General features: G+C 35.4%; 1 protein-coding gene across 5 annotated transcripts in view; it reads right to left on the bottom strand.

The window, feature by feature from the left end:
* Positions 1-12,003, bottom strand: part of RhoGEF2 (Rho guanine nucleotide exchange factor 2) — a 34,455-nt gene that overhangs the window by 18,507 nt on the left and 3,945 nt on the right. For 4 of the 5 annotated variants that reach the window (XM_008192548.3, XM_008192549.3, XM_015977607.2 and 1 more), the window contains exons 5-15: positions 11,719-11,843; positions 11,478-11,672; positions 10,724-11,188; positions 8,364-8,600; positions 8,159-8,311; positions 7,746-7,958; positions 7,412-7,698; positions 7,182-7,362; positions 7,021-7,132; positions 6,808-6,963; positions 6,699-6,758 (exon numbers count right to left, since the gene is read on the bottom strand). In XM_008192548.3, the coding sequence (XP_008190770.2) occupies positions 6,699-6,758; positions 6,808-6,963; positions 7,021-7,132; positions 7,182-7,362; positions 7,412-7,698; positions 7,746-7,958; positions 8,159-8,311; positions 8,364-8,600; positions 10,724-11,188; positions 11,478-11,672; positions 11,719-11,843 (2,184 nt within the window). The remainder of the gene's footprint in view (positions 1-6,698; positions 6,759-6,807; positions 6,964-7,020; positions 7,133-7,181; positions 7,363-7,411; positions 7,699-7,745; positions 7,959-8,158; positions 8,312-8,363; positions 8,601-10,723; positions 11,189-11,477; positions 11,673-11,718; positions 11,844-12,003) is intronic. The other variant, XM_008192551.3, reaches the window with a different exon arrangement.

Genomic DNA, 12,003 nt, shown 5'->3' with positions numbered 1-12,003 from the left:
GCTAACGCAATAAATAATAAAAGTATCATCAGAGTAAATTTGCACAATTACATAACGCCATTTTATCCACGACATTTATTGCAGCGCTAAAAGCAATAATTGTTACGCTAATTTCCAAGCCGGGGGTCAGTTGGGATTTATTTTCCCCATAAATACCGTATTTTAAATATTCCTCTACTAATTACGTGTTAGCGAGAGCGTATTTCAAAACGAAACAGTTCAAAGATGTAATCTGAAGCAAACTTTTTCAATTTAATTGCGCCTTTCCTGTTTCGAACGCGAGTTTCGTATTAATCTAATTGTAACTTTATTCACAGATTGAAAACGTATTGGCGGCACCGAAATTAGATTAGCGAACCCACGCCTTATAATTAAAAATGAAACAACGACTGAAAACAAGTACAAATATTGTGGTCAGTGCGTGATAAATAATGCAAGAAAGGCTTGAATCAAATTGCAGTCCTTATTAAAAAACGATATAAACAGAGGCCGCCGCCTACAAAACATTACAACCGGATGTGGATGTTGTAGTTGGGGGTTATTTTTGGATGTTAGGAAGAACATGACTGCTTTAAATCGATGCAAGAGACGTTGGAGCGGTACGAGGGATGGATCGGGTGGCAGTTTATTATTATGTATGTTCTGTTACCTATTCCTCTACGTAAACCGTAACCTGAACACACGTAATCACTAAAAATATAAATTTATCTACCGAACTATAATCTGTTTACCCTAACCCATCGTCACTTATTCAGCCGAAAAATCGGGTAAATGCGTCTCAGGACTTTCCAAAAGCACGTTTATTTACCTTTTTAGCAAGATATTGATCCAGTGTGTCTTATGAATGAACAACGGTTCAATTGGCATTGGCTGACGTCAATGTCGCCACACCTGGTGGCATCACCTACAGTTTGCCAAGTTTTCAAAACAGACGGTGATTAGGAGGTGACATAAGTGATAAAGCGAAACTATACGTTTTCAGAGAAATTCCAAGATTTTAAAATAACTGCATGACTCAGTATGACTTTTTATAATGCAACACCTCCACAGCTACGAAAATAATTAATTTGACTACATAAATACCGAAAGTCCGCCTCTAAACGTGACTTTGACCTATGGGACTGTTTGGCATTCTTGCATTAAGATTTCAATGCAATGATAACTCGCAAATGTTGTGACTTACCTTCTGCAAGAACACTCATTTTTTTATACAAAATTTTGCTAGTTTCGTTTATCAACGCGTAATTTATTACAACACAAAACGAAAACATGGGAGTTTTTACAACCAAACTGATTTTGTATTGTGCTAGATTTTGGTCAGACAATCATAACAATACACCTACACAAATCAGACTAAAAGTCGCTCGCGTATTTCGAAATCGATACCAACTGTACGAATTATGTTTATAAATTGTCAATTATGTACCACCAACTTTTGATTTTTACGAACGATTTTCCCAAAATTAATTGCGAATTCGCCTTCACACCGCTTGAAAGAAAGATTATTGGATGGTGTTATTAAATGGAACAACTTTTCAGTTGACACAACGAATCAGGCAATTAGCGACAAAGACGAATTCGTGATCTAATTATGAAAGACTAATTCTATTACTAGCAAGGTGACAGCTTTTATAATTTGTAGAACTGACTTTTCGCTTTATCGAAACAAATTTTAATCAAGAAATTTCAAAGTAAATAAACGTATTTACTCAAAATTCACTTATTACGTCGGGCCGCCATTATCAAGCCGCTCCAAGGTGGACACTAAATTTCGTAATTGCGCCGGTTATCTACACATTGCATGTAGAAACTGCAAATGTGATTTACCACGCCCATAAACCTCAAAAAATGAATTATTAAATCTTCAGAAAAACAGAAAACAGTGCATCTCCGATCGACATTAATTACAACAGCTGTAATAAATTTATCCATTACGTTTCCAGTATCAATCAAACGGTGCCCATTTAAACATCTTAACAATATCCGTTGAACACCGCACTCAAATAACTAATTTACATATACGTTAACTTGAAGGAATACGAAAATATCAATGATTCACTGTTGACCACAACTGTCACTATAAATGTTTTGTTATGGCATTCATATCTTATTGTAGAACAGTATCAATGTAACATCAATGTCAAACACTGATCTAGATTTGTTATCATAACCCAATTCCAACAATTCAATTATCGTACTGCGTATTTCGCTAAAAACCCAGCTGCATTTTTTAAGTTTTTCGTCAGGAAAGTTTCTTTCGAAGCCGCAACAATATCGCAGCCATGTTCTAGATATTATGTCCATGCTAATGACCGGAGAATTTCTCACTATGTCTTCACCCAACAATTTATAACAAGCCGGACAAAAAATACCAAACCGAATTAGAGACCGGTCTTAACGACAATATGTATAATAAACAAATTAAACAAGTTTTAACTGTTTAAGTGATTCATATTTAAATAAATACGTGTGATTTGGTTTTAATTGCCGGTTTGTTTTAGCCATACATTTATAATAAATAAATAATGAGCATGTAATGTAGACGACAGCCAACATGCTTATAAAAACAAACAAGTAAATCAGTTATTCGTGTGTATATTTAATGTTGTACGTAAATATATTGCACTTCCTCTGTTCGGTTCATTCACAGGCTAGCGAAAAATGAGTAAATAACAGTTTAATCGAATCGCGACGATTTCATGCCGTCAATTGACGCAAACATTAGCAGTGTATTCAATCGGAGTGCTTTATTAGCGTTTTTGAAATGGATGATTCTTGACGCATAAATTTTGCGAATCCATTTTCGCATTAAAATTATCTCTCGAATGAATTTTCAAGGCGCCTTCGTTTGGCGTACGAGCTATTTATTGTTAAACGAACAGCACATTATATGCACTACGCACATGGGACATGAGTTATTTCGGTCCAATCTGGTCAATTACATAAAAGAACTTAAAAATAGCGAGGAAACTCTCCATGTAAACATCACGACGTCACTTTATTTACCTGAACTCCCCGAACCCCAATTTGGCAATTTGAGTAATTTCTTGAAGCTACTGGATCTCTTCAAGCTGCCGGACCGAGAAGTGTAATCCTGTGCCTCCATAAAACTGGATTTTGGAGCACGCCGCACACTTTGCACATTTATGTCTCCGCACGATTAGATAATTGCAAGGAAAACGGCAAACTGGAACTCTTGCCGAAATATTGTAAAAAGCGCTATTTTTAGCAAAACCCACAGGAAATGCGGAGGTGATACAATCGCTAATTTAACATGGTTAACAGGACGGTGAAAAATGCGCAATTGGCAGTGGACAACCCTTTAATGTCCATCGCAACAAGAGTTATACTATCGCCTCCATAAAATGTGCAAATTTGTCATAAAAACGCGCCGGTGTTCGCTTGCTACATTCGGATCCAATTACGAGGCTGATTGCATGGAGGCTTTACGAGTTTGTGATTTCCAAAGAGTGTAGGCACCATCGTTCAAGGCGAAGTTAATTGAATCAAGACAATTATCCGAATCGATACAATTAAGCATTCGTCCTGTCAGCTGGGGAAGACCGACCGCACTTTGCAATTATCCTTGCGGAAACGTGCCAATTAAGCTCGCGGGAAGGACGCAAGGCATATCAGGCGGATTTGTGTGGAGCTTTCAAGACATAACAAACTGGGATCACCACCACCACACTAACCTAACCTAAGCAGGCACTCAAATAACACCGCACTTTTCGTTCTCGTTCCCGTCCGCGTGTAATCTGTGACTGGCAACGAGAACGCGCAGGGCTCCGGTGGACTATGCGCCGGTATATCCAATTTTCGTGAATTGCATAAAGGCCCAATATAGGGACCGTTGACAAAGGGCACTGATGAAAAACTAACTACCTGAGCACCGAGACACAACTCTCGGGTAATTATTTCGCACGGTGAGGCGAGAATTGCCACCAACTGCTGATTATCCTGACAACGTTATCAGTAATTACATTCAGGCATAAATTCGGAGATAAGAGTTTTGTTTTCACTCACGCCTGATCCTCGACGGTGACTTTCAAGAACGCTAATCAGGTTGAACCAACATTAATTAATTTTCCAAGTTCGAAAACTTGGCTATTATTACCGCTGATGATAATTCGGACTTTGGAGCAACATCAAGCGAATTAATTATTCAATTATGATTTATTTTTGCGCTTGCAACTAACCGATTTGACAATAAACTGGTTTCGAATTATTCAAATATATGTTACTAATTCCTATTTTTAACGCTGTTTATTTTATCTCTTACGAAACAGAATTAGCTATAACAAGTGTAAAACATGCGATAACGAACACGACTTCTGGAAAACAAACCGAATTATGATAATTAGATTAAACACTCATACTTTATGATAAAATTATGGCGAATTTAAGCGGCGGGCCGCCATTTGCAACAAGGTATTCAAAGGCCCAGACAGTTTTTAATAGCGAAAAGATAACGAGGAGAGACGGGTAGACCAGTTATTTCTAAGACAAACGAGTTCAAGCTAAGGACGGTAACCGGCAGGTATAGATCGGCTGAAAGCACAGCTGTCGCTTTAAAATTTAGTGGTGTTTTGCACGTTGTATAGGAAGTGTAAAGATTTCTCCGATGCGGGGACAAAACGCTGTGAAAATTTGAATGGTGATGGAGAAAGGGATAACACTTTTCGAATTCTAAAATTAAAGTCGCACTTTATTTTATTCAGCCTTGGCATCGTTCAAAACAATGAGAAGGAATTTCAAGATGTTTGACTGTCCTTTATAAAATTATTAGAGGGTACTTGAAATACGAACAGCGAAAAAATAAATGGTTCCTAAAAAAATAACTCGCTCTTGTCGGAATTAAAAATAGGAGCGGACGCTGAAGCAGGTGGCCATGCAGTCTAGTTGATAAAGTTATTGGTGCTACATTCGCAATGTCACTGATATAATAAATTAATAGACTGGCAGCAAATAATGTATTTGTTGCTCATTCAAACAATTTACTTAATTGAGCCAATTCGTAAAGATAGAATTTGTTAATTTCGTAGCTAAATTTTAATACTATTTCAGTTTTTGCAATTTTTCAGTCAATTTTACAAACAAAATTTGTTTAAAATGAACGAAGAATATAAAAAATTACATCCATTTAAGATTTTACAAAATTAATTTAAGAAACTTTCATTCAAAATATACTAAATCAAGTAAAACATTACAATAACATCACTTTCAACTAATTTAGTGATTTTTCATCAACAGTGGCAAAATTTTTCGAAAAAACAAAACAAGGTTTTTTTTCTCAAAACGAGCTTAAACACTCAAAAAAGCGAAATATAACATAATTTTTGGCCTATTTTGATTAATTTTCGATTTATCTTTAACGAAATTTTGGCTGAAAAAAAAACTAAGCAATAATAATAATAATGAACGGAAAATTTTCAGCCTGTCCTAGCGAATTTTTTTCAAAAAAAAAAATAAATAAAAATAAATGTTTCATCTGCAATAACAAAATTTTTCGAAAAAAAAAACATACTTTTCATCTCAAAACTAGCTCAAAAAGCAAAATAAACATAATTTTTGGCCTAATTTAGTAAATTTTCAAGTTATCTTTAACGAATTTTCGGAAAACGATAGTGTTTCTGGCTGAAAAAAATCCTCGAAATAGGCAATAATAATAGTGGAAGACAAATTTTCAGTCTGTCCTTGAGATTTTTTTTTAGAAAAAATAAACAAAAATAATAAGTATTTTATTTCTCTGATTTAAAAATCGAGTGGAAAAGAATAAAATAACGTCAATTCTGATCCAACTTTGTGATTTTTTCATTACAAAATTGTGGTAAATACGGGTTTGGATTCAAATTTTACTAAAATCTTTGGTACAGAGCGTCGATTCAATTCACAGAGAGTCGATAAAAAAAACCGATCAAACGGCGATTTTCCTGTTAATTCGAGTAAAAAATCAACAATCTTAACAAAATTTTGTTCAATATTTTATCAATTTATTCTTTATTTCATTTATTTGTTTCATTTTTAACATTTGTCGTGCGAACCTTTTTGTAGAAAATTTAATTCTCTACAATTTTCTTTCTTACAATTTTTTGTACCTTTAACCGTATTCGCAGCATTTTGGAAAATATGAAACGGACCGCAAATTTTAATTTTTAACATATTTTTTCTCATGTTTGTTGTGAAAATGTTAATTATCAGTTTTACTTAACAATTTTTTGGTACAGAAAATCGAGTTATTTTATCTCTCGTTTATCAAATCATGTTTAAATGAAAAACGCAATTATGTAGCAAGATTAATTACTACATAAACATCGGATAAAGCGCATCCTTTGAATTTGAAGGATTTTATTAGCCGTAATGTTGCAATTTCGGAACGAATAAAAGCACATTTAGTAGCATCGCGGATTAAGCGAAAATTGCAAACCGGTAATAAATCCATATTTGCATCAAATAAAACGTGTCGTGTAATAAATAGCGGGAGTGAACTTAATCTCAATCAATTACAGTCTGGCAAAAGTTTTCGTTTTATTTCCGCTACAACGGTATTTGAATAAATCAGGAAAGTTTCTTACGTCGTGTTATTACCTTGACACCCTTGACGAAAGATATGGTTACAGGTCATAATTTTAACCCTGTGTAGGTGTCAAATAACATGTTGAACTTCACCGACATAACGTAAAAAACAAAAAACTTACCACTTTCGTTGAGCTCGAAACTGTTGTCTTTTTCCTCGGCTTGCCTCCTTTCCCTTTCCACTGCAATTCAAGCCGTTAGAAAAACACTTCGTAATTCATCATCACTTACTTAATATAAAATGAGAGCTGTGTTTTCGCCTATTGTCATTATTCTCGTGTCTCATCCGTATAAATTTTCCTAAGCCCCGATCCTTTTTATTGATTGGACCTGGACAACTGTCGTCATACAACTTGACACAGGGACGGTGAAGATTAATCAAACAAACTGAAAGAAATGTGGCGTTGTTTTGCATTTTTCCAGTGATAATAACCGTCTCCTTACCAGAACACTGATAGCCTTGAGGTCCTATTCCATAAATAATTTGATGGCAATTATTACAAACTATCACAGTATAATATTGTTGTGCGACGTATTGGTGTCCTTGAACGTTTAACTGCAAAATCAATATGCAATATTGATCACAATGAGCGAACGCAACACACCTTTCGGGAATATCTCCCAATAAATTTCGTGCGGAACGACTTCTCCTTGTTTACAAAAGTTGGACAGCGATCGATGGTATGCGAAGCCGGCCGAATACCAAAGATGCGAACTAAAACCGTCGTCAGAGCTGCTGCTGTGTAATACCGACGCGGGTCGTAATTCTCTTTCTCAATTTCTTCTCTGTAAACAATTATTCACAAAAAATTACAGGCGACGTGTAATAACTCACAAAAAAGGTTCCAACTTTTCTAAAAATAAACTCTCGTACAATTTCACTTCTTTGGTCTTATCGTTGTAAATTTCGGACAGGACTTGGTCAGTTGGGCCAAAAATTGTGCCTAAACCTGCAGTACGTTTCTGCTGGAAATCAACCAATTGCTTCGTTAGTTCTTCCTTGGCCCGAGATCTAGCCTTCCAAAAAATTTTCCTAAGAATTTCCTCTTTATCAAACTCGCGTGTGAGAACGTCGTCGATTTCGCGAGCGATGTTCTCGTCCACATTTCCCAAACGTAAAGGCTACAATTAAAAATTAATTATAAAATAAAAATTTTACGTAAGTTTACCGCTCCAGGGACGAGGAAACACGAATGTATTTCAAAAGCCCACTTCCTCATCTCCTTCGCGTTCCCTTCTTTATACAAATCAGTGAGCAAATAAAACAGAAGACTATTCGGATCCGAATTCGATAAAATATAATTCATGAACACAGCCAAATGTGGTAGACGCTCCCAGAGTCTAGAGAGCGATTTGAAATAGCCGTGATCTTCCAACTGGCTCTGAAATAAAACTCTTTGTTACGAAACGACAAAATGTTAATTTAAAAAAATAGTTGTTTAAATAATGGTTAACAAGAGGCAAACAAAAAAATACAGACAGATAGAAAGAACTAAAATTAATGCCCTAAACTATATTTATTTTTTTTTTAAACTTGACTAATTCTGATTCTGTGTCGTAAGTTCTGTGTACTCAAACTTACAGATTCCTGATCTGAGATTTCGTCATCTTCCATGCTTATGATAGGCTGCTGCGTGGTTTGAGGCGTTGCAGCATGAATCGGTGAACTATTCGCGATAATGCGATTGGTTCCCCGAAACGGTGAAACATCCGGCGAGGAACAATCACCAGCCGTCTGCAAAACAACAAAATAACACACAATTCGCAATAAATCGCTCGGTACAAACTTCTTCAAATGTATTTTCCCCGCTTTCACCACTCCCATACTGTCTTCTCCTGGAAGCCGTAGGACTGGGATATGGTGGCGGTGGTGTTCCAGGTGGTGTGTCAGCAGGGTCCCACCCTTCTTGCCTCAGATCGTTCATGCTTTCGGAAGCTATCAGTTTCCGTGATGCTTCACCAGCCGACATTGCTGATAGAGATTCGGGACTAGATTTTGTGCGATGATGCGTTGGATTTGGCAACTGGAATGTAATTGAGCGTAAACTATTGGGAAAACAAGGAAATGGTGCGCCGTTATCGGCAAAATGGCAATTTCGTTATCTTGAATTTTGAAGAGTAAACAAATAGTCAAATCGAGAGTCTAGCCGGGTAAACGGGTAAAAGTTGCCTCAGCATCTGTTTCGGTTGTCTTTAACAGATTTAAACCATTTTTCGTTTAGAATCAATCTAAAATTTTGCTTCTTCACGATATTTTATTATTTTATTTTCTCATTTCTCAAAAAACTACAAAATTTTCATTTAAATAGCGTTAACTATTTTCAAAGCATACGTTTTTTACTCAACTATTTTTTTAAGTAGAGTGAATCTCTTTAATCTGAACCTCTATCACCGAAAAGCAAGTGCATAAAGTCGTAGATAAGAACAATGATAACAGTTATCATTTTTTATAAAATTGAAAGGTTTAAAATAAAAATACCCATACCATTTTTTATTAATTTTAAAACTCAAAAACTGATAATCACACAGAATACAATGTTTGCTATTAAATACTCTTACTTTATTTTTTTTTTCAATGCATGCGAATTTTTTCAGAATTTCTCTACAATTTATTAATAATTAATTACTAAAAAAAACTTTTATTTATTATTTCTAGTGACATTCAGAAATGAAGCCAGGAATAATGTTTTATGCAAGAATTACAAAAAAATATTGTGACGAACCTCAAAAAAAAAGCCTCGTTGTGTACTCGTAGCTCACATTTAATTGTAATTCTAAATAATTCGACTTTTCCGCAACCTAATTCAAATTATATACTTTAGTTAGTAATTAACTAATTCTTAATATTGTTCAATTAAATGTAGTAGATATTTACTTTACAAAACACAAATACACAATACATTTTAATAATTTTTTCGGAGGTAGAAACTCATATTATCTTTGTTATGGGTCATTAGGTATTATTATTTATTTTTTTTAATAAAAATTTACCATCTTTCAAATTCAAATTCAAAAAATACAGTTAAAAATAAAAAATCGAAGACTGATTCCAGTGTAATTATAGTTTTTGAGATAAAATCAGAATAAACTTTTACTTCTACAGACTATACTAAAGTAAATCTTCAAATTATGTCATCACTAACAGGTGGTATTTCAAAACAGAATTAAACCGAAAAAAAAAATAATTTCCTGTTTCCTCATTGAATATATTTCACTACTTGAACTAGGGTTAATTTTATGATCAATTTGACCGAAGAACTGCGACTGGTTATCGAACTTTTTAGAAGTTAACTAACGAGCAGCATTTATCTTTTTTTATTCTTAGTGAAAATAAATAGTAGACACAATTATTGTTGATTTATAATTATTTCACACACCAACAGAATTTGGCATTGCTCAAGTATATGTTGTCGAGAAAGCAGTTATTTTAAAAAGCAGAAAATATATCCAAACTGAAAAATTCACACGCAAACGATAAGTTTGTAGTAATTACAGTGAGCTTAGAAAAATGATTCAAGTTAACGATGATGGTAAACCAATGATAAACATTTTGATTTTAACTGGGATATTATGCCAAAAAGTAAACACAATCATTCAAATAAATTTAGTAGTATTTTTGTAAAAATAAAACATTATGAAAGCAACATTATATTGTTCTGTAACACCTTTTAACAAATCCGAATAATAAAAAAAATAATATCTCCAAATCATTAATAAACAATAAATCAAACAAGCCGGTCTTGTAAATAAATCGTAACATTAACGTCTTATTTATAATTATAAAGTATAAATAAACTTAGGTCTTATTTTTTGTAGTCAATTTTTGAATCAGTCATTGCAATTTGATTTAAGAAGGTGGCAAGATAAACTGATTATCCACAAAGTTATTTAGAAAAAACGCACTAGATCTTACCCATTAGACCTTTTATAAATTTGTGAAAAAAAAAGTGTGATCGTATTAGTAAAAATGTGAATAAATCAATGGCAGTGCTAAGAAAAGTAGATGTCGTTCTACAAGAACAAATATGTACACACAAACCAAAGTTTAGAACAGTTGTTGGTTAGAAAACATTGCGCCAAGCGTTTAAAAGCGAACGGAACGGAATTAGGTGTTTTATACAATTGATTAAAAAAGCATGTTACTTACATAATCATTAACTAACGTCGCACAGGTTGCCACTAAGGGATACGACATTTGCTTATTTATGGAGTTAACAGCATCCGATTCGTTTGTATTGTTTGTGGAAAGGGGGGCTCTGGGAGGTAAAGGAGGAGGGTGGTCTGAGTAGAGAGGGTTGTCAACGAGATGTGTCTCTTCCGAATGCGAGTGGAACTTGCTTCTAGGCGGCCGTCGAACACCAATCTCTTCGACCTGTCGCAGATTGGCGTTTATTTCGTTGTTAAGAAACAAAGCGTTAGTATCAGTGACTATTTTGCCATTCACGTATGGAGGGTGTCGGTTATTTAAAGTGTCCACCTGGGACGGTCGTTGGTTTCTCTTCGGCAACGGTGGCGGCGATTGCGGCTCTGAATTGCCGTTGGGAGACGCTCTACTCTTGCGAGGTAAGGAGGTTGACAAGGGAGTTAGGGGAGAGTGTAAAGGTGGAGACTGCTGTAAGAAGAAACAGTAAAGCATTGTTAGTCGAGTGTCCGAGCCAGGTTATGACAACTACTCGTGTTTCCATGTGAGGTTTTAGACCAGTTAGTAGAGTCACAGAAACAGGAGTAACTTGTCCTTTATGAAAATTAGACAATCACCAGTGCGACAAATAGCTCCTTGCTCTCGCGTCTAAAGTACAGCCGACATCTAAATTTATTTGGAGAGCCCACCGTAAGATAAGCCAACCAACCACAAAACGCCAGGAAATTTATGTACAGACTATACAGTATCACCATCGTACCTCGTTTTGGCTGCGAAGGAGCATAGCTTGGAGCGTCTGCAGATTCTTCTCTGTCTTGGACAGCTCCGAGTACTTCTTCTCATCGGGAGATGACGCTATCTGACTCCTAAGCAAATCGATGTATCGCTGTTCTTTCTCAATCATCAGTCTATAATGCTGCTCCTTCTCCAACTGGAGCTGGTATTGCTTCTCATGCTGCAAAGTTTACATCACAACATGACCACAAACATCGCACCCTTACATCAACCGGCTGAGGTCCGGTAATTCTGGACGGAGTCGTCAGGGGTCGGTTGTGCACACTGGGAGAACTCATCCCTTTTTGCGAAACAGTCCTTTGCTGGACTGTTAACACCACTTGGGACGAAGCTAACCGCAAAACCATCGAATTACCAACAAATTTTTACACATTCATTATTTTCGTATAAACCAGGTTTATTAAACTCGTAACATTCGCCGTCAAGCTCGAGTACCTTTTACAAACAATTAGCGCGGAAATGAATTAGATTGAACGGTCCGTTTTTAGCAG

This window comes from Tribolium castaneum, chromosome 1 (assembly GCF_031307605.1).
Source record: "Tribolium castaneum strain GA2 chromosome 1, icTriCast1.1, whole genome shotgun sequence".
NCBI classification, from domain to species: domain Eukaryota; kingdom Metazoa; phylum Arthropoda; class Insecta; order Coleoptera; family Tenebrionidae; genus Tribolium; species Tribolium castaneum.
The sequence above is the reverse complement of the archived record's forward strand: the minus strand, read 5'-3'. Positions and strand labels throughout refer to the sequence as shown.